Raw genomic sequence first — 24,151 nt, forward strand, 5'->3', positions numbered from 1 at the left:
TAAAAAATAAAATAAAAAGAATGCATAAAATAAAATAAAAAATAGTAGGCTAATTGATTAGAAGATTTATATTCATTCTAAAATTTTCTATTAGTGACAATTGTTGACGAATTAGAACATTTACATAATTAATATAAGATAAAATAAGGTTGCTTTCTTTTAAGGTTGACAAAAGGTTGACAAAGGGTATATAATTAAAATTCAATCTTGAAGTAGGTGTACATAAAATATAGTTATAAAATTTAACAGCCAATGGCCAGTGGGTAGGGTACCAAACAGATCGGATATTATCTATCCGGACTTGGATCCATATATTTAAATTATTGCAGATTCAGATATTCGGATACAAATAGTTTGCAGATAGAGATTCGGATACAAATACAATTTCGATTTTAAAATTAGATGCACATATGGATACAAATAATTATTCATATCCGTATATATATTTTAAGTTTTTGGATATCCGTTTATCCATAAGAATTCACATGTGATTTATTTTCTCAATCCCAGTTTCCACTACCATTCCGTCTTCTTCTCTGTGTTGTGATACCACCAAATAGATTAAAATTCGTAGTTGCTCTTGCAAACCAGCGACGCACAATATGGTACAAGAAAACCATTCCTTCGAGTATTCCAGACCAAGTATGGTACAAGATAACAAGAATACCGTTCCTTCTAATATCCGAACTATTTCCATATTTGTATTCGTATCCGTGTAATATCTGATCCACATCCGTATCCATTTAATATTTGCACCAGTATTCATATATATCCATGTAATATCTAATCCGTATCTATATCAAAAAAATAAAGGGAGCTGATAATAGTACCCGCGCTACAGTACCCGCACTATACCCGCAGGGGAGACCACCGAAAATTAAATGTTAAAATATAACTTCTTGTGGGGATTGCAAAAACTGCACAATTCGAATTTTTATCCTAAAGTATTAATACCTATGGACGGAAGTATTTATATCTATATACATAATTATTTATACTTATGATGTGAACAATTATTTATTGTGTGGATTATGTAGCGCCAAAATAACAATACCCGCGCTAGTACCCGCACTGTACCCAGTGCGGGTACTGTAGCGCGGGTACAAAAATAAATACAGATACAGATATGATTTTACCACTATCATATCTGTATCCAATCCGTTTGCAACCTACCACATTTGATAGTAATGTTTTTGAAACAATTGAAAGAAAAGGATTGCAATTTTTTTCTATATTAAAAACTGGCTTGACCCCTATACTTCGTCTTCAAAAAAAAAAAATCTTCCTATAAAAACCATCAATATATGCATGTTCTCCAAAGCTCACTAAACCAAATTAATATATGATCGATTACTGCTCTAATTAACTGTCTCCTCCTAGGAAGGAAACAACCCACAAAATATTGAGCAATATTGCTTTTGGTTTAATTTTTAATTTCATCCATCATGTCTTTTAGTAAGCTTTTCTCTTTATGGCCAAGAGTCGTCGGTCTAATGCTATGTTTGCTCTCCATTGCCTGTGGGGCCAAGATTCATCACCATACCTTTGTTGTAAGTGATTTCTCTTCTCAATTTTATAATCCGCTTGCCTTTTATCAAAAAAGGCAACTTTTCAATTTCCAAAAGGACAATCCAACTCATGAGCTCATCACGTGAATGTTGAGAGTAGGTTCCATTATATATAAACTTTACCTTAGACTGTAGTGGAAATAAATCTGCTATGATTCTTCGGGGATCGCAGGACTCTGTTATTTCAAATCCATCCATTTATCTGTCTAGAGATTCGTGCATAAAAAGTAAGGGTTGTTAAAATTTGTGCATTCTAAAAAATGAAAGGTTAGAATTGGAATAACAGGGTTCTGCAATCCCCGAAGAATCACAGCAGATTTATTTCCAGACTTTAATATACATTGTGGGACTAATTAGCATTATCCACTCCGAATTCGCTCCATTTTCACCCCTAGATCAAGGCAATATACTTGTGTAAAGGGAACAAGTGAGGTTATGTTACTTGTTTTGTAAAGTGCGGATTGGTCCTTACTATTCATCCATATTTTCATTTGTAAAGTGTAAACAACCAATCTGAACTGCTTATAATATAGGAGCATAATAATTGTACCCCAAACAAAATTCCTGAGTGTGTCCCCCAAGTAGTTTAACAGAAAAAACTTCAAATGTTATATAATTTCCATTTCCAACACTAATATTCAAATATTTAAAGCCATGTTTATAACATTTTAATCCTCTATCTGCGAGAATTTAAAATTCTAAATTTGTATAGTTTTAACTCCTAACTACTTTCGTTTTCAAGCCGAAAAGAAAATATTCCTTTTACTCACTTTTTTTAATTTTTTCTCTGATCATTCTCATTCATTTTCTCGACGATCTGTGATAAATTTTGCAAATTTTGTCTGAAAATAGCAATTTTCAATAAATATAAAAAATAGTAAAAAATTTCCAAAAAAAAGTAAAATTTGGTCTCCAAGCACATATTAATATGGACAACAAGATGAACTGTTTGGATTGGTTATTTGGACTTTGAATCATGTGATTTATAGTCCAATGTAAAATAATTAATATACATTGTAATGTTCCGTAGCCCATCTCTCTCTCTCTCTCTCTCTCTGTCTCTCTCTCTCTCTATATATATATATATGAGGAGGGTTCAAATGCACCCAAATGCACCCTATCTTTCAAATTCTTTTTCTCCGTTTTCAAAGTCCGAATAGTCAATCCGAACCATTAGATGCGATCTATATATTAAGATGTGCTTGGAGACCAAATTTTACATTTTTGGGAATTTTTTTACGATTTATTAAGCCACTTTGAAAATCGCTGATTTTACATTTTCTGGACCATTGGATCTGCGCGATTTTTCAAGTGGCTTAATAAATAGTAAAAAAATTCCAAAAAATGTAAAATTTGGTCTCCAAGCACATCTTAATATATAGATCGCATCTAACGGTTCGGATTGACTATTCGGACTTTGAAAATGGAGAAAAAGAATAGGGTGTATTTGAGTGCACAAAAATTTGGATGCATTTGAACCGTCCTCATATATATATATATTTACTTTTTTTTCGCTTAAACAGATTCAAGAAGCTACCTACACCCGGCTTTGCAATAATACAAAGAGCATTCTAACTGTCAATGGATCATATCCGGGACCCACTATTTCCGCTCGCAAAGGTGACACAGTCTATGTCAAGGTCATCAACAGAGGGAACAAGAACATCACCATCCATTGGTATTTTACAAACATAGTACATACATAAAGAATTTGTTATTTGCACTATTAATTAAGGAATTATTTCGAGTAGAACTAGGGTGCTCTTAAGCTCACCAAAGTTTTGGTGAGCTTAATTCTAAAACTCATCAAATCGATTTTAAATGATGAATCCGAACTGTTGAAACCTGCCCACCTTACGTGTGATGCATCTACATGTGAAATTTTTAAATATTCGAATTAATTTAGTATAAAGTTAAGCGGTCAAAATTAGAAGGTTAATAAATTAATTTTAGTACATTTATTTTTTGAATGTTTTTTGACCGCTTGACTTTATACTAAATTAATTCGAATATTTAAAAATTTCACATGTAGATGCATCACTCGTAAGATAGACGGGTTTCAACGTTTCGGATTCATCATTTGAAATCGATTTGATGAGTTTTAGAGTTAAGCTCACCAAAACTTTGATGAGCTTAAGAGCACCCTAGTTCTACTCAATTATTTCAATCCATGCAAGACTAACATGTATTCATCTAATTTCTATAGGCATGGTGTAATCCAGCCGAGGGACCCGTGGTCAGATGGACCGGAATACATTACACAGTGCCCTATCCAACCAAGAGCCAACTACACACAACGGATCCAATTTACAGAAGAAGAAGGCACGCTCTGGTGGCACGCACATAGCGAATTTGATCGTGCTACTGTTCACGGTGCTATTGTTATTCATCCAAAGCTTGGAACCACCTTCCCCTTCCCCAAACCACATAAAGAATTCACGTTGATTCTAGGAGAATGGTGGAACAAAAACATAACAGATATGTACCAAACTGCAATTGAGCATGGCACTCTATTCGATGAGTCTGATGCCAACACCATCAATGGACAGCCTGGTGACTTCATGCCATGCTCAGCAAATGGTAATTTATTGTTCCCGGTATAGGAAGTTTATTTATAATGCAAGTTGTTAATGCTTCATAAGATGGAGATTCTGTTGGACAAAGTTTGTTACTTCATCAATTTAAACACAAGTAGGAACCAAATTTATTATTTTTTTCAAATATAATGTGATCTAACTACGTGTATATTTCTTTATTTTTTGTTGCAGAAACGTTTAAGGTACAAGTCGAACAAGGCAAAACGTACCTCCTCCGGGTAATAAATGCAGCAATGGAAAATGCGTACCTTTTTGGGGTTTCTGGTCACAATGTAACGGTGGTTGGAACCGACGCCAGCTATACAAAGCCTTACGTGAATAAATTTATCATGATCACCCCGGGCCAAACGATGGACCTCCTCTTACATGCCAATCAATTCAAAAACTCTTCTGCCCCAATCCGTTATTACATGATCGCGTCTATATACTTTGATGGAAGTTCTAGAGCCACTAGAGATTGGAATGAAGCTGCAGCTATTTTAGAATACAAAACTAATCATTTCTCGCCATCAATAAAACCGGTTTACACATCCTTACCAAAGCACAACGACACTAATGCGTCAGCTGCGTTCACTAGTGGTCTTCGCTCGCTGTCCAGCTCAGATGACCCAGCTGTCATAACCCAGGCTGTCGATGTCAAAATGTATATCACAATATCTTCGAATGAACAATTGTGCGCTAAAAACACATGTGATGGTCCAAACGGTACTAGGCTTGCTGCTAGTATGAACAATGCTAGTTTCCAAGACCCAAAAATTTCTGTGCTAGATGCATATTATAATTCTATTGCCGGTGTGTACACCACTGACTTCCCTGACCAACCACCGCTCTTCTTCAATTTTACTGATGCTGAATATCAAGAGAATGCAAAATTTGTTGATAAATCGACAAAAGTGAAAGTGCTCGAGTATAACACAACCGTGGAGATTGTGTTTCAGGTCACTAACTTAGCAGACGGACAGGTTACCCATCCAATACACTTGCACGGCCACAGCTTCTATGTCATTGGAAGAGGAACCGGCAACTTCGACAACACAACAGATCCTCTGAGTTACAACTTGGTTGATCCACCATATCAGAACACTTTGGGTGTGCCGATGAAAGGTTGGGCAACTATCCGCTTTAGGGCAGCTAATCCGGGTGAGTTTGTTATTTTTCCTTTTTTTCTTATAAATATCAAATTATCTAATTTTATTTATTTATTTAGATTTGACAATCAAAGGTATTATACAACTACAAATTAAGTAGATCAGCAAAATTAATCAAATAGTAGATTAGTTATTGTTCCAAATTGTTGTTTTGAGTGTTTTTCAGAGACTAACCATAAAATATTTTGGTTTTGCAATTAAAATAGGTGTTTGGTTCATGCACTGTCACTATGAAACACACTCAATATGGGGAATGGATACTGTGTTTATAACAAAGAATGGTAATAGTACAGAGGCAAAAATGCTGCCTCCCCCTGCCGACAGGCCTCCTTGCTGATTTTACTCGAGCATTGTATTATTTTTCAAAGGTAAGTTTGCACTGGTTATTTATTGTATATTAATAAAACAAATAACTTTGAAATATATTTTCCTCTTTAAAATTATGGTTGAATTTTAACTTGTTATACCAATTGAATAAAGATAGAGTATATGAAAAGGACAGTAGAGTACTATAAGCTGGATTGGAGAAAGATCCTCAGGCTAATGGGTAGGGATGATAGTGAATTAGTGATGATGATGATGGTGATGAGAGGCCATCAAAGAGGTAGTTGTTGTTTGATGTTAGGTTTGCTTACTGTTACTGGTATGACATTTGACTGGGTATGATCTGGTGGTTTGAATAATCTTCTATTCGGTGTTTTGTATAAGCAATGTGAGGTGATCAGATATGTGGATGTTAGTTTTACGGTAGGTGTATGTTTAGTTAACAAATTTGTAACAGAAGACATGAATTTTTACATGTTCCATAAATGACAATCTCAGTTCTTAATTTTTACTAATGGTTTAATTATTATTGTAATTTAAGCATGATAGTTTATGTATTGAATATTGTGCAATTGATGGACAGGGCAATCGAGTCTCTGTCAGAACTCAGAATTGAGAATATTAGCAATTGGTGCATTTGATGTAAATACTAAATAACACAAGAAACAACCGGTTTCACAGGTCGCTGATGCTTTTACATGACGTCAGCAAAAATCAACAGCGACAAAAAACAAATCGGTCGCTAAAAAGTTATCAGCCACCGAGATGACATCATTCAGCGACCGATAACGTCATCGGACGAGTATCAGCGACCGGTTTCATCGGTCGCTGATTCTCTGATCTGTTGTAGTGTAAGAAAGCTAAGTTTCTTGTGTTATAAAAATACCCGGGATAATTATTACCAAATTATGATTTTTTTTTTTAAGAAAGCAAAAAGATTCAAGGAGCCAAATTTGACCAAGTATGAAACCTAGCTCAAGGTGTTTGATAGGTCCCCAAAAATCCATAGTGTGACGTAGTTCACACTGAACTAATACACGGATTGATTAATCCTTATTGACTCTTGATTAAGGATGTTATAACCTTAAATATATATATATATATATGAGTAAGGCTTGGGTGCTATGGATAGCATAGAGGGCTACAGTGCTACGGCTCAATATTCAAGATTTCAAAATCCTAACGGTTGATCCGAACCGTTCATCTTGTTCTCCATATTAATATGTGTTTGGAGTCCAACTTTCACATTTTTTGAAAATTTTTTACTATTTTTTTAGATAGGTAGAAAATCAAATATTTGAATGGTGCAGAATTTTTTAGATCAAGTGATTTTCTACCTAGCTAAAAAAATAGTAAAAAGTTTTCAAAAAATGTAAAATTTGGTCTCCAAACACATATTAATATGGAGAACAAGATGAACGGTTCGGATTGACCATTAGAATTTTAAAAACTCAAATATTGAACCGTAGCACCGTAGTCCTCTATGCTATCCATAGCACCCAAGCCTTACTCTCTCTCTATATATATATATATATATATATATAGTAAGGCTACGCTACTTCGCCAATTAAATGTACTGTTTTAATTCGCGCTCATATCTCTAGTTTCGAAGTCCAAATAGTCGATTGAAACCGTTAGATGTTTAATCTATATTAAAATGTGCTTGGATACCAAATTTTATATTTTTTCAAATTTTTTTACTATTTATTAAGATGGTTTGAAAATCGTTGTTTTTATTAAAATTCTGCACCATTAAAAAACAGTGATTTTCAAATCATCTTCATAAATAGTAAAAAAATTCCAAAAAATGTAAAATTTGGTCTCCAAGCACATTTTAATATAGATTAAACATCTAATGGTTTCGATCGACTATTTGGACTTCGAAACTAGAGATATGAGCGCGAATTAAAACAACCTGTTTAATTCACGAAGTAGCGTAGCCTTACTATATATATATATATATATATATATATGAGAGTGGCTAATATGCATTCAGTTGCATATGGACCGAAGTGCTTACGGTCCAAATTTGATTTTTCAAAATCCAAACGGTCGATCTGAACCGTTCATCTTGTTCTCCATATTAATATGTGCTTGGAGACCAAATTTTATATTTTTCTGAATTTTTTTAGTATTTATTAAGTATTTTACAAATTTGTTGATCCAACGGTAGCTTAACAAAACAGTAAAATCAGCAGCTACCGTTGGATCAACAATTTTGTAAAATACTTAATAAATACTAAAAAAATTCAGAAAAATATAAAATTTGGTCTCCAACCACATATTAATATGGAGAACAAGATGAACGGTTCAGATCGACCGTTTGGATTTTGAAAAATCAAATTTGGACCGTAAGCACTTCGGTCCATATGCAACCAAATGCATATTAGCCACTCTATATATATATATATATATATATATAGGAATATGCTAGCATGCTATGCATAGCATAGAGCCCCTCCATGCAATGCCTTGGATTTTGACTTTTCAAAATCCTAACGGTCGATCTGAACCGTTCATCTTGTTCTCCATATTAATATGTGTTTGGGGGACCAAATTTTACATTTTTTGAAATTTTTTTTACTATTTCTTTAGATTTATTGAAAATCGTTGTTTTCAGCAAATCTGGACCATAAAAAAACAACGATTTTCAATAAATCTAAAAAAATAGTAAAACAATTCCAAAAAATATAAAATTTGGTCTCCAAATACATATTAATATGGAGAACAAGATGAACGGTTCGGATCAACCGTTAGGATTTTGAAAAGTCAAAATCCAAGGCGTTGCATGGAGGGGCTCTATGCTTTGCATAGCATGCTAGCATATTCCTATATATATATATATATATATATATATATATATATATATATATATATATATATATATATATATATATATATATATATATATATATATATATAATAATAATAATAATAACTAAATTAAATTTCAGAAAGGACCCATATGTCAGTGGCCGATGCCTTCACCTGCCTCTCGAGCTCTCTTGCTTTCTCTCTTTTCTTGTTAATTTTGATGTCGAACAAAGCCCCGGGACTTAGTGTGCTGTTGACAAGTCCCTGTGGTTTCTTTCTTTTGACAAGCCTTCGAGCTCCTTAATTTTTCTAATTATGTGAATCAAGTATGGTTTAAACAACCAATCGGGTGCTTTAATTTGTTGATTTATCGCTTGACCACTCGAACTTGGTTTGGTGATTGCTATGCTTGATTAATTGTTGTTTAAACTAATTTCTCACTTGGGTCATGACCTTCAGACAAGTTATTGAGATTCAATCTGAGTTTTGAATTCTAACCATGCCATTTGGTTTTGATTCTATAGGTTACTATAACGATTTTTGTGATGCCAGGCTTTACAGTTAGATAAAAAAACTATAACTGCTTTCCTTCTTGTAGTTAGTGCTGTTATTTGGTGCCTTTGGAAAAAACGCAATGATTTGTGTTTTAGACACTCAGTAACTCATTCTTGCAGGGATGTCATTCTTACCATTGTTTCTATCGTAATTTATTGGACAGGGCAATTGAAGGAAGATCTCCATGCGGCGGTCAATGATTGGCTCCCTCAGGACTTGGATGAGGTACCCATTCAGATGACTTCCCCTGAGACAGCGAGGATGGTGCAATGGATCTCTGACGACTCTCCTTGAAGCACTGGGATACGCTAGCTGTGGGTTTTTAGTCGCTCAGTTTTGGCTTACTGTAGTGCTATTATGCTCTTTGCCTTTAGGTTTGATTACTGGCCTGCGTGCCTTATTTTGGTATTACTTCTGGATTTGTTATGGTATAGGCATGTGTGCCTCTTTTGGACCTAATGTTCTTTGCCTTTTTTATTTTTTCTTCTAGTAGTCTGGTATTTTGTATGTAAGAACTTTGAAAGTTTCATGGTAATGAAACGGGCAGTTGCCTTTTTAAAAAAAAAAAAAATTTTGTGATGCCAGGGACCGATTTGTTAATTTTTGATAAGTTAGAGGGAATAATTATAATTTCTGTGAATCTGGTAATTATCCTTAATTTATCAGAGGGACTTAGATGTAAAACTTGAATTTCTTTTAAAATATGTAGGCCGATATGTTAATTAATACAACCTTAGTAATTTCCCTTTGAGGGCTTACATGAAAATTTGGAATTTTTAAATGCATGTGGAAGTCAGGAAAGAAAACATAACTAGAGCTTTTCAGGAAAGAACCAAATGGTGATGATTATAAGAAAGCTAAGTTTCTTGTGTTATATAAACGCCTGGGTAAATTATTACCAAATGATCCTTTTTTTAAGAAAGAAAAAAGATCCAAGGAACCAAAATTTGACAAGTATGAAACCTAGCTTGCGGTGTTTTATAGGTCCCCAAAAGTCTTTTTTTTTTTTTGAAAAACTTAGTAGTAGCTACTAAGTATCAGTTACAAATCAGAGTTCCTCTGCTTTCAAAACATTGGAGTATCTGATTACCATCCTTACATCAAAAATTCGGCAGACATGAAAGTCCCCCACTAAATACTCTCTTAACAATTAGCCTATACCTGTTCTACAAGGCGCCCCCCCACAAAATTTCAGCCACAGAGCCCCTTCTTCTAATGCCTTTGCAGCCAGCAGTCTCGGTGGTAAATCTTTACCGCGAAAGATCTTCTCGTTTCTTTGTTTCCAGAGCAACCAAATTACACTCATAAATCTTGAGACCCAAACCCGCTTGCTGACAGCTTTGCATATGCTTTTTGATGCATCCCATCACTAGTACAAAAAACCCTTTCACTGACCCTCAATCACCGACTGTTTTAATGTGTAACAGTCAGTGTAGAGACTGTGTGGCAAAATCGTAAATAAGAAGAATTTCAACACTGACTGTCCAATTGTAAACAACCGTCAGTGAATCAACACTGACTGTTTTTTTTTGTTAACCGTCAGTGTTGATCACCACCTACACCGACCCTTTTATTAAAAAACAGTCAGTGTTGAACTGTACACCAACACTGACTGTTGTATTAAGGGAAGCGTCAGTGTTGCCTCACCCTACAGTAACTGTTTTTACAAAAAAACCGTCGGTGTTGAGCTGTACACCAATACTGACTGTTGTGTTAAAGGAAGGGTCAGTGTTGCCTCACCCTACAGTGATTGTTTTTTTAATAAAAGGGTCAGTGTTGATAGTATACTTTACAGTGACTGTTTTTCTAATAAAAGGGTCAGTGTTGCCTAACCCTACAGTGACTGTTTTTTAATAAAAGGGTCAGTGTTGATAGTATACTCTACGTGATTAGTAAAATTTAACATATTCTATTTAAAAAAATATTTTTTAATGGAATTTATATTAGTAATATTTATTCAATAATTAATATTATAACATGTTTATTGCTTAACTAAATGATTTTGACACATTAAATTATATAGTATTACATCCATGTTGAATATATGACTCACATCTTTCTATGCATGAACATGAAACATAAACTCTTGTTTCGTGAGTTAATGAAGACGCAGGAGAATATATCATCTGTGGGTCGATCGGAACTGTTTAAATTAAAGAGCACTGCATTCATTGTCTTATATCCAAGTTTGATCAAAATTTGTTCTTATTAACCCATCCATCTAGTTAACCGAAAATTGAAGCATCGTATGGCCATAAACACTTCGTGTTAGATCGAAACTCATACATAATAAAACTTCCAAACTTTTATGTTGGTTATGTTCAATGTTCTCCCTCGATCATTTTAAAACAGATTTGGAATGATTTTACTGCAAATCGACCGTTGATTTTCTGCTTGAAAATGAACGGTCCGATTCCAAACTTCCTTTCATGTTTATTTTATTGTCAATTTTTTTGTAATTTTTCATTCACTGACTGTTTTTATTTCGGAACCGTCAGTGTTAATAACTTTACTGACTGTTTTTATTTCAAAACCGTCAGTGTTGATACACAATACTGACTGTTTTTATTTAGAAACCATCAATGTTGAAGTCGTATACTGACTGTTTTTATTTCGAAACCGTCGGTGTTGATATCCTATACTAACTGTTTGTATTTCGGAACCGCCAGTGTTAGTCATTTTATACACTGACTGTCTAATAGTATTGAACCGTCAGTGTCAGTCATTTTACCTATTGAAAATTTCAAAACTAAGTCCTTTCGTCTCCCTCCTCTAAAATTTTCATTTCCCTCTCTGACTGTACACATGAGTCCAAATCTAGCTTCAGAATTTTGTTTCCCTCCAAAATAAAAATTTCGCTCTCAACTCGCCGAAATCATAATTTCATAACCCTACCCTTTCACTCTCACTCGCCAAAATTTTGATAAGATCTTATTCCTTTCGATCAGCCGCTAAAAAATTTTCATTTCCCTCTTCTAGGAGAGACAAACCCCGCTGTCTTCCAAATCTCTCAAAGAGACCAAAATTTCATTTCCCTGCTGTCTTGCAAATCCCGCTGACTCTCGACGAGCACACCTCCACCTCCGCCTTGCTGTCTCTCTCCACAAGCACACCTCCGCCTTGCTCTCTCGCTCTCTCTGAGCATAAATCGAGCACCGAGCACCGAGCACAAATACCGTAAGTAATCCATTTCATCATTTAATTCGGTTTAGTAGTCCATGCTGTTGGAACCTTATTGTTACACATAAACAGTTCAATTCAATGTGCCACTATTGATCTACCTATGCCAAAATGGTCATCATGCAAAATTCATCAATTCTTAGGGAGCAGACGCAATACCTGACTCCATTAGCGTATTTATGCAAAGCTTCTCTCAAAAGCGGTTGATGAACATGTAAGACAGCGGCAAGAAAAACTTCGAGCCGATGTAGAGGTTGAAGCGTCGACAGCTTTCTTAGTGGTAGGATAAAGCCTTCCAAAGCTACAAGACTGCCCTTGTGAGATCGTGTTCACAATTCCTTAATGATCTCACCTCTCTATTCTTTAATGGGGAGAAGTAGAGAAGGCTACAGAATTGACTAGATGACAGCTAGAAAATTCTACAACTTTTCGTATATTCTTGTGCTTTGGGGACCAACCTATTTATAGAGAGGAGGAGTTGGTATATTGCCAAACCCTAACCCTAAACAGATTTTCTCGCCTTATGCCAACTTAAAAAATGTATTTTGTGCTATTGCATCAAAAACCGTGCAGTCGCATCAAAATCCGTGCAGCTGCTGAAAAATCTGTTTCCTTAATTGCAAATCTCAGAATCAGTCCATCAATGATTTGATTTTTGCCTAAATTGTTCTACACATTTGTGGACCACATCCTAATGAATATATTGATTGTCTATTTCTTTATTTGATCACTTTAATTGACAACCATATATGACAGTAAACAATGCATAATTAGATTACATATATGCTCAATGTTGGCATTAAATCCAACGAGGTTGGCAATAAATCCAACACATGCACTTGAAAAACTTGGATTTTTTAGATGATTTTATTGAATACATTAATGCATTAAAGGTGTTCGATGAAATGCATGATATATACCGACTACCGAGTCTAGTTTTATGTAAACCATATCCACATCATGTTATAAGATAGTAAATCAAAATTTTGTCGTGAAAGGAAACAACAAATGAGATTATACAGAAGAGAAAGTTAGGTCCTCAACTTGAATGAATCAGATTTGAGTCAAACTCTTCTAGTTATTTTGTTGCTTATTTGTGTTGCATTAATTAGTACCTCACTTTGCTTTAAGATTTTCTGGTTAAAAGGTTTATCCGCCTTTAACCAGTGATCATGCAATTCAGCAAAATGAAAAAGAGCACTTGTGTTCAATGTGTTGCACTTGTGTTCGGTAAGAGAGAAGATAAAAAATGAAAAAGAGCATTGAATTCAGCTTTAACACTTTGTATCTGTTGCTGAAGTAGTAGCCTTGTCTCCAAAAACCCTTGTGACAACAATCCAGTATGTGTGGGAAAAATCTGGGTGACTTGACCGGTATAAAGAAACACTACTTGAGAAAGCACGGTGAAAAGAAGTGGTATGCAGTGCAGTCTGATTGGAAGGAGCATGTGAAGGGTTGTGGTACTAGGGCGTACCACTGTGACTGTGGTATCATTTTTTCAAGGTTTGTCTTCAATTATGACCTTTTATTTTTATTTTCAATATAAGTCAGTCAATATTTTTTTCCCGAATTTTTTATTAATAGAAATAAAATAAAATAAATATCGAAATACGGGATTACTCTTGATTATTTTCGAAATATAGGTAGAACGGGTTGTGTAAACCCGTCCACCGGACGGGTCTAATTAACCCGTCCGGGTTACATTCCTGCTTAACCAACTTAATCCACTTCGCCGGAAAAAAAAAAAAAAAAAAAAAAAACGGACGGGTTAAGGCGTCCCGTCCGACGCAAAAAAAAAAAAAAAAAAAAAATGACAATTTGTTTGCGGAGCAGCATATATGTGGTCTTCTCAAAAGTCAGATTTGATAATAATTTTTATTGGAAAAGGTGACAATTTTCACTGGCTTATTATACCCTAAAAAACGAATGACAATGTTTGGTGAAGGCGACTGATCAGCCTGTGCTGCTGCTCAAAATCTCAAATTCTGAGTTTCAATTAGCTGATCCGAACTGCTAAGTGTGATCTACACAACAAAATCTTTGAAGGGACTGATATTTTTAGAACTTTTTACTATCCTTTTGGATAGGAGACAAACCAATTATTTTTAAAATTCTGGACAAGGCTTGAGGATTTAATAGTAAAATCCGCCCACTACCCCCATTTGAGGGTGAACAACAAATTGGTGGCACATATTCTCCATCCAAAATCTTAAAATTTGAGATTCAGAGATGTAGTGCCAGTTGATTGGTGCTATAACACCATAGCGTACATGTACTGGAAACTTCAATAGCCAGTTGACTGGGCGCCACGATGGCGTGCGTCGTGAATTCACCCAAACCTTCTTCCTTGCTCCTCAGGATAAGGGCTATTTTGTCCTCAATGACCTTTTCCGCTACACTTCAGCATCTGTAATACTTGTGGCTGAGCATCATGATCCCTCTGACAGCCCTCATGTGCATGTAGCTGGTGAGGTGCTTGCCAATGGAACTGCTGTGCATTATCCGAGCGAGCATGGTGCGTTCTTTATGTTATTTGTTACTTGTGCCATGTCTGATTGATTTGCATTTAGCAAATAATTCATGCTTGTTCAGGTTGCTGCTTTATAAATGGTTGAGAGTTAATAAAATGTCTGCTATTATCTGTTGGCTTGCCATAAATGTTCGATTTCCACCTTATTGCATTTAGCAAATATTATCCGCATTTTTTCTTTTTTCTTTTTTCGGGACGGGACCTCTGAACCCGTCCGTTTTTTTTTTTTTTTTTTTTTTTTTTTTTTTTAATACGGCGAAGTGGATTAAGTATTAAGTTGGTTAAGCAGGGATGTAACCTGCACGGGATAATTAGACCCGTCCGGTGGACGGGTTTACACAACCCGTTCTACCTATATTTCGAAAATAATCAAAAGTAATCCCGTATTTCGATATTTATTTTATTTTATTTCTATTAATAAAAAATTCGGTATTTTTTTCTATCTCGTTCCATAGCATTGATCTAGTAAGATTGTTCTATTAGAATAGGAGTGCATTTTCATTTTTATGCATACAAATTTTCAGTTTTGATATGAGACACGGGGATGGAGGTTAGAAAAATGACAATAGTCTGTTCTTGGACTAATATGTCTATTATATTTCATAAGATCTTATTAGTAACTATGCACATACATGTAAGTAAATTGAGTTGATGAAACAGTGGTCATACATGTGAAATATATAAAAAAAACTACTTTACAAAATTATTATGGGAATAGCCCACTGTTTCAGTACATTCACACTATAATTTTGTAAATAAATCAAAGAAAGGGTTTTAATATGTAAATATTCTGAAATAAGAATGCAAGGATCAAAATGAGTATGTCTCAAAAGAGCATTTGATGATTTTTCAAAATGAGTATGTCTCATGCATATCTAATTTCGAAATCATGTTTAAAATTGATAACTATGTCTGATAACATTGATTTGAACTGTTTTGACAAATCTGAAAAGATCAATAGGTCAAAATGGGAAAAACTCCATTGGGCATCAAAAAGGCCAGGGAAGAGAGGATCAACTCGAATACGGAGAGGATGAAACAATTTGGGATTCTCACTCTCTCATGCGATGTCAAAGGTTTATCCAAGAAGAAGAAGATCAATTCAACTGGTTCTGTGCTGGTACCATCCTTGTTGTTTCTTTGTGCTAGTTGTACTGGTACCTGTGCTGGTACCAGTCCTGCTATGTTGCTTTTGTGTTGGCTGAGATACCTAGCCCTTTTTCTTTGTTCCAAGTCCGATTGTGTTGCCTCTGCCCTTTTTCTTGTTCCTTGTTTTGTCCTGATATGGGTTTGTTTACTGTCTGGTTGTGATTTTGCTTATTCATTTTACTTAACTTAAAATTTTGAGTTTTGTGGTACTACTGTGGGACATGAGATGAGATATAATTGTTATTTTTACTTGCATTGAACATTTCAGAGCCCTAGGCAAAAAGGTGGCAAGGCGTGTGGATTTTCTGTCATGAAACACATGCAAGATCTAGTCACTACGCAATTTGACGTTTTTCCTAATGTATGTATTTTATGATTGAACTTGATTCATTTTTCATATAACTTGGATAAAATTAACTTCTTAATCTGTATTCATGTAGTGTGATTTACTAACAGAAAAATATATAGCGACGCAACTTCATGCAATAACATGACAATGGTGTGCACTTTTCTTGGACAACTTCTAAACTAGTTATAACAAATGCAATGTTGTTAATTTGAAATGTATATTTAGTTACTATGTGTTATGTAAATTTTACTATAGTGTGGTTTTTTTGTGAATGAATATGTTATGTTATTAAATTGTGTTGTCTTTTGTTTATGTTGTGTACATTATTTGCATGATCTTCTATTTAACAGTCAATTAATATAGTAATATATATGGCTAGCAAAAATATGGAGGCTAGCCCCGATACAGGTAGAACCATGCCAAAATTTTTATGCCAACACTGACTATTTTTTAACCATCAGTGACTGTTTTTAAAAAAAAAAAAACAGTCACTATAGGCACCCCCAACACTGATTGTTTTTAAAAAAAAAACAGTCACTGTAAGCACCCAACACTGACCGTTTTTAAAAAAAAAACAGTCACTGTAGGCACCCAACACTGACCGTTTTTAAAAAAAAAGTCACTGTAGGCACCCTACACTGACCGTTTTTTTTTAAAAAACAGTCACTGTAGGCACCCAACATTGACTGTTTTTTTAAAAAAACAGTCACTCTAGGCACCCTACACTGACTGTTTTTTACCCGTCAGTGTTGAGTATCTATACTGGCGGCGCCATCACTGACGCCTCAATAACAGTCAGTAAAGGGTTTTTTTAACAGTCAATAAAGGGGTTTTTTGTACTAGTGCACGTTTGGCATACTGATTCATCCCTGCACACTATCTTGTATCCCAGAAGCATCTCAACTGCACCCCACACATGAGTTGCATAAGCACATGAGAAGAAGAGGTGCTCTGATGTCTCAAGTATGCAGGAATTGCATAGCACACATTTCCCATTGCAGTTCATATGCCTTCTTAGCATGATCTCATGGGTTAGAATTCTGTCATTGAGCAACAGGTATGCGAAGATTCTGACTTTTGATGGTACACGGCTGTTCCATATTTCAGTATAGCCCCACGGAATCAAACCCCCTGTAGTTCGAATTTTGTAGAACGAGCTTGCTGAATAGAGGCCTGAATGTGACCACTTCCAAATCAGCTTATCAATTTCTGTGTTGAAGTTCTGTGTCAGCACAGCTTCTGGTGCCAGTGCTGTGATTATTGGTGTTGCATCTCTGAGAGAGATTTTCTGCAGTGAAGGTCTTGGTAGGCCATCTTTTAAACTTCTTATCGGCTCATCCTGCCATGCATCGTACCAGAAGGAGATCTGATCACCACTTCCAATTTGCCACTTGGTGCTCGAGATGAACAGCTTAGAAAGCTTAATAAGCTGTTGCCAGAAAAAAGAACCGTTGACTGTCCAGATTTTTGGGCCGTCTATATGAGTTCCTATCGATCTCAGACATCGCACAGTACTTGCCCATAGGTTGTCAGATTCCTCATAAGCCTTCCACCACCACCTTAAAACGAGAGAAATATTTCGGATCTCCAGATTTGGTGCCCCGAGTCCACCCATACTCTTGGGGGTGCATACGAATTCCCAATTTATCAAGGAAATTCCTCTGCCTTGTCCCTCTGCCTTGCCCCATAAAAATCTCCTCCTGATGAGGTCAATCCTATTGATAACCCATTTAGGAAGCACGAAACATGTCATGTAGTATATGGGAATGGAGGCTAGCATCGAATTGATCAATTGCAACCGGCCACCCCTAGTGATTAGTTTTCCTTGCCATCCTTGCAACCTTTTCTTGATTTTTTCTATGAGAGGCATGAAATCACTTCTTGTCGGCCTTTTAATCGTCAAAGGCATCCCCAAGTAGATGATTGGGAGCTTTGCCTGTGCACATCCAAAAACCCACTGTGCCACCATTCTTTGCTCATGTGTTAGATTCAGAGGCAGAAAAGAACTTTTACCATAATTGATATTTAGACCCGAGATTGATGCAAAGACCCTGAGAGTGAGTTTGAGGGATACCAAAGTGGTAAGATCAGCCGCTGCTAACAAAGCCGTATCATCGGCATATTGGAGAGCAATTATGGGTTCTTGTAGCTTAGCTGAAATTTGAGCCTCTAGTGTTGCATTAACTTTTCGGATCATTTGTTGTAGTACATCTACTGCCAAGATGAAAAGTAGGGGAGAAAGTGGATCCCCTTGGCGAAGGCCACGCTTATGTGAGAAGAAATCTGTTGATTCGCCATTTATCACCACCCTTGAGGAGGCGGTTTTGAGTAGAGCACTGATCCAATTGATCCATCTAATAGGAAAAACTCTTGCTTGCAGCACCTTCAATAAGAAGTCCCAGCTGATAGAGTCGAAAGCTTTCAAAAAGTCTATTTTTAGAAACACAGCTGGGACCTTGGATTGAGCAATTTGCTGTAGCATTTCACGGGTTGTGACAAAGTTTTCGGAGATCTGTCGCCCTCTAATAAAGGCAGTTTGCCTTGTTGAAACCAAGTCCGGCAGGACCCTTGACAGCCTTGATGCTAGGATTTTCGAGATGATCTTCGGGATAAGATTAATGATGCTTATTGGACGAAAATCTTGAACCCCCTGCACGGTCTCCTTCTTTGGTATCATGATGAGGTTTGCTTGGTTATATGGTTTTAGGTCAACAGAGCCCTTGCAAAACCCTTGGATTAGGTACACGACTTCCTCTTTAATTTCATGCCAATAAGTTTGCACAAATTCGTTTGGAAGTCCGTCTGGGCCCGAGGCCTTGTTTTTTGCCAATTGAGAAATTGCGGCCTCTATTTCCTGCAAAGAAAAGTCAGTTTGCATACCTGAGATGTGCTCATTCGGTCGGTACAACTTTGTTGGGTCAAAATTCTGCACATCAGCCTCTGTGCCAAGCAAATGTTTCATTTGATCGAAGAAAACCGCTTTTATCTCTTCTTGTTCTGTTATAGTGTACCCATTGTGGTTGAGAGATAACACCATGTTTCTACGCATCCTAGAAGAGGCGAAACCATGAAAGAAGCGAGTATTGTTGTCACCTTCCGCTAACCACCGGCATCTCGCTCTTTGGCTCCATTTAGCTTCGGATAAAGAGGAAAGGTAGTAGGCCCTTTCTCTAAGTTGTTGTCTTAGAGTGAACTCTTCCCTCGATAGAGTCCTTTTCTCCTCTAGTCGATCAAAGAAACTGATAGAATCCTTGCAATTTTGAAGTTGTATTTCCATTTGACTATGGTTACTGTTATGCCATTTTCTTAACTTTTTGTGCATAGCCATTAGCTTGATTGAGAAAGTTTCATTCTTCCTTACTCGGCCTACCTCCTGCCTTGTCCATATCTCCTTAATCTTGTGCCTCACTTCCTCAAAACGGAACCAGAACTTTTCAAGCCTGTAAGGCCTGTAGCCCCTTTGGATCTGTTTACAGGTCAATACTAAAGGTGCATGATCGGATATGATAACCTCCATTGCCGAAAGGAGCAGATGTGGAAAATTAGATGCCCAATGTTGAGTAGCAAATACCCGATCAATTTTAGAGAAAGACGGTGTCGGGCGCTTGCTAGACCATGCGAAGAGTCTGTTCTTTAGAGGGACATCTAACAAGGCCAAGGTCCCCAAAAGTCATAGTGTGACATAGTCACACTGAACTAATACACGGATTAATTAGTCCAGATTATGGTTCTGAAACTCGGAATCAGAATCGGATACTTGACCGTAAAATTGGAATCGGAAGAATCGGCCGGAATCGGTTGAATCGGATCGGAAACTCGAATTTTTTTGGTAGATGCTTGTTTTGTACTTAAAAAAGTAATTTGATAAATAATTATGTTAAAATGAAAGTTACACTAAGATAATTCACTATTATAACGATTCTTCAAATTTTTCAATCTACGATAATTAACTATTTAAATATTGATAACGCTCATAATTATTAAATTCAGACGGATAACAATAAAATTTGTATGTAATCACTTATAAATTAAAATATATCTGATTTTAAAATGAAATAGACTATTCCGTAAGATAAAAAATATATATAATTTATATTCTACATTTTTATAACAATCAAACTTCTAGCATTATACACGTGGAACTCTTTTTCTTTTCTTTTTTTTAATTCGAAACTGATTTCAAGTCAGATTGCATTTTTTTTTTTTACCTATTCTCTCTCTCTGCAAATTTGTGGGCCCATTATGAGTTTCTTTCCTCTCCTCCAATCACGTGGAACTCTCTTAATGGATGATATATGAAGGCACACGGATCGAGGTCTAGATGTGTTTCTTGTGCTTAATCTTAGCCGTTGATCTAGCTTGGATGAATGGCTGGATGCTCTTAGTGAAAAGTAAATTTTCAGAATCTTTACTGGCCTATACGCTGTACTGCTTAATAAATGTCATGATTTTTGTTCTCTGATCTCGGTGTATGTGAACCTATTAATGCATTGGATATTTAGAAACAAGATATTTATAAGAGTGAGTCTATATATGGTACTATGCATATCACGGGTTGTTACTGTGCTACGGCTCTATATTCGAGTTTTCAAATTCTAACGGTCGATCCGAACCGTTCATCTTGTTCTCCATATTAATATGTGTTTGGAGACCAAATTTTACATTTTTTGAAAAATTTTTACTATTTTTTTAGATATTTAGAAAATCACTTGATCTGAAAATTCTGGACCATCCAAAAACAGTGATTTTCAATAAATCTAAAAAAATAGTAAAAAAATTTCAAAAAATGTAAAATTTGGTCTCCAAACACATATTAATATGAAGAACAAGATGAACGGTTCGGATCGACCGTTAGAATTTGAAAACTCAAATATAGAGTCGTAGCACAGTAACAAATCGTAATATGCACAGTACCATAGACTCACTCTATTTATAATATTTGTCGATTAAACTTTCTTCTTCAAAGCTCAGGCATTAGTCTTTCTTCAGAGAAACGACAATGGCGTGAACTTCTCTGATAAAAAAACACAACTTGAAACTATTCGACACGACTGAATTCGGATGACTCGGACCAAAACTCGGGTGACTCGGATAAAAAATCGGCCAACTTGGCCGAGTCAACCAGGTTCAACCGATTTTTGGTGAAAAAATCGCACGAGCGAGAAACTCGGGTGAAACTCGGATTGGACCCGACCGATTCTGAGTTAACTCGGAATCGGCCGATTTCCAGAACCATGGTCCAGATTGACTCTTGATTAAGGATGTTAACTTTCAGAATGGTTTCAATGACCGGCTCCACCAATAGTACTCCATGACATGATGCACGTCTACTTACTACGGCCATGAATACGCTCTTCGCTCCCTGATCTAGTACTCTCTTGCTTTCTTTCTTTTCTTTCTACATCCCTCTTTCTCTCTTTTCTTTAGATTTCAATGTGGAACCAAGCCTCGAGACTTGTGTATTGTTGACAAGTCTCTGTGGTGTTGTTTGGCAAGAAAGAATTGTTGAAAATAATCCAAGTCAGCAGCAAAGTGCATAAGAGATGCAGTTTCTAGAAGATGCGGTTTAGTTGTAGATTTATTTTTTGTTAAAGATTAATTATAAACTGGGTGGTTAAATTTAGGCAGCATGTTTTCTGTTTAGACGTGTGCAGGGAGTTTAGAAATGATAGTTTCTATATTTAGTTTTGTCATGTAGCGGGTTGGTTATAATTGTAGTGGGTTGGTTATAGGCTAGTTATAGCAGCATTTTATTGGGGTTAGTGGGTTGGTTATAATTAGGGATATGCACCATCTTAAATACCGCATCTGTATCTGTTGATGAATTAATGAAGTTGTGAGAAAAATCAATTGCTGTGTATTCTATTTTTTTCTTCTGAAAAAATTCCAACAAAATTGGTATCAGAGCGTAAGGTTGATCCAATGACCGAAGCAGGTAACAACACAACCATCAGCATGTCTAATCAGACGGTACCTTTGTTCAAGGGTGAGAGTTACGAATTCTGGAGCATCAAGATGCGAACTATGCTGAAATCTCATGGCTTGTGGGAACTAGTAGACAAGGGAATACCGAATCCTGATCCGACACCAGTCGACACAGCCAAGCGAGATGCAAAGGCCCTCTTCTTCATTCAGCAAGCCGTACACGAATCGGTATTTGCGAAGATTGCAGCAGCAGAAACAACAAACGAGGCCTGGTCTACTCTGAAAACTGCTTTTCAGGGAAGTTCCAAGGTGGTAGCTATCAAGTTGCAGGGCTTGAGACGGGAGTTTGAGACATTGAACATGAAACAAGGCGAGTCAGTTCAATCCTTCTTCACGCAAGTTACAACAATAGTCAACCAAATCCGAAGCTGTGGAGAAGATCTTCCAGAAAAAACAGTTGTGATGAAGGTGTTGCGCAGCCTAACAACCAAGTTTGATCATGTGGTGGCGGCCATCGAAGAATCCAAAGATCTGTCCACCTACACGTTTGATGAGTTGATGGGATCATTGCAGGTCCATGAAGTTCGTCTCAACCGATCAGAAGTGAAGGACGACACCAAAGCTTTCTATACCAAGGGCGATTCCTCAAGAAACCAACAGCAAGGCAGAGGTAGAGGCCAAGGTAACAGCAGAGGTCGAAGCAGTCAAGGCGGAAGAGGCAGAGGCAGGTCAAGTTACAATCAACCGCACTCTAATCAACCGAAGAAAGATGTATAATGCTACTACTGTCACAAGAAAGGGCATATGCAAGCCGATTGCTACAAGAAACAGAGAGAAGGTCAAGATGTGGAGTGCTATTACTGCCACAAGCCCGGTCATGTGCATGCCGATTGCTACAAGAAGAAAAGAGAAGAAGGACATGCAAGTTTTGTTGAAGAGAAGAGCAATCAGGCACGGTTGTTCATGGCCAAAACCGATGAAGAATCAGATGTGAGTCAAATCTGGTTTTTGGACAGCGGGTGCTCAAACCATATGACAGGTTTCAAACATCTGTTTGATAAATTAGATGAGTCATACAAGAAGGTAGTAAAGCTTGGTGATGATAAAGAGATTCATGTTGAAGGAAAAGGAAGAGTAGCCGTGCAGACCAGCAGTCACAATACACGGATGCTACATGATGTGTACTATATTCCTCAACTATCCCAGAACCTACTCAGCATAGGTCAGATGATGGACAGTGGGTGTACCATCAAGTTTGAAGGCGACAATTGCAGAATTGTAGATGCAACCATAGATCAGACGATGGCAACAATCAAGAAGACACAAAACAACTTATTCCCTCTAGAGATAGCCAAGGTGAAAGACAAGGCACTTGCAGCCAAGGAGATTAGTTCCAGTGAGCTATGGCATTTAAGGTATGGTCATCTAAACATGAATGGTTTGAAAGTGTTGAATCAAAAGAAAATGGTGAATGGGTTACCCGAAATTGGTGAAATCGAGTTATGTGAAGGGTGTGTGTTTGGCAAGCAATCGAAGTTGCCATTTCCAAAAGATCAGTCGATGCGTGCAACCAAGGTACTCGAGTTGGTGCATACTGACTTGTGCGGGCCTATGGAGGTTGAATCCATGGGAGGAAGTAAGTATTTCATGTTATTTATCGATGATTACAGCAGGATGACCTGGGTATATTTTCTTAGTTATAAAAGTGAAGCATTTGGGCTGTTCAAAAGATTCAAAGCCATGGCAGAGACGCAAACAGGGGCTAGGCTGAAAGCTCTAAGATCAGATCGTGGTGGTGAGTTTCAATCAAAAGAATTCAAGCAGTTTTGTGAGAAAGAAGGGGTGCTATAGCAGCTGACCACTCCATATACACCTGAGCAAAACGGTGTAGCTGAACGCAAGAACCGCACGGTAGTAGAACTAGCAAGAAGTATGCTGAAATCTAAAGGTATGCCGAATAGTTTCTGGGCTGAAGCAGTAGCAACAGCGGTATATGTTCTAAATCTGTCACC

The 24,151-nt window shown here is 36.6% G+C and overlaps 1 protein-coding gene across 2 annotated transcripts in view; it reads left to right on the forward strand.

Annotated features, from left to right (window-relative positions):
* LOC144557616 (putative laccase-9) overlaps positions 1–24,151 on the forward strand; it is a 96,843-nt gene that overhangs the window by 18,081 nt on the left and 54,611 nt on the right. Inside the window, exons 1-5 of one of the 2 annotated variants that reach the window (XM_078306217.1) lie at positions 1,430–1,550; positions 3,092–3,246; positions 3,775–4,148; positions 4,337–5,305; positions 5,520–5,685. In XM_078306217.1, coding sequence (XP_078162343.1) covers positions 1,446–1,550; positions 3,092–3,246; positions 3,775–4,148; positions 4,337–5,305; positions 5,520–5,650 — 1,734 coding nt within the window. In that variant the 5' untranslated portion in view covers positions 1,430–1,445 and the 3' untranslated portion in view covers positions 5,651–5,685. Of the gene's footprint in view, positions 1–1,429; positions 1,551–3,091; positions 3,247–3,774; positions 4,149–4,336; positions 5,306–5,519; positions 5,686–24,151 lie in introns of those variants that run through there. The other variant, XM_078306216.1, reaches the window with a different exon arrangement.

Source organism: Carex rostrata, chromosome 7 (genome assembly GCF_964058835.1).
Source record: "Carex rostrata chromosome 7, lpCarRost1.2, whole genome shotgun sequence".
NCBI classification, from domain to species: Eukaryota; Viridiplantae; Streptophyta; class Magnoliopsida; order Poales; family Cyperaceae; genus Carex; species Carex rostrata.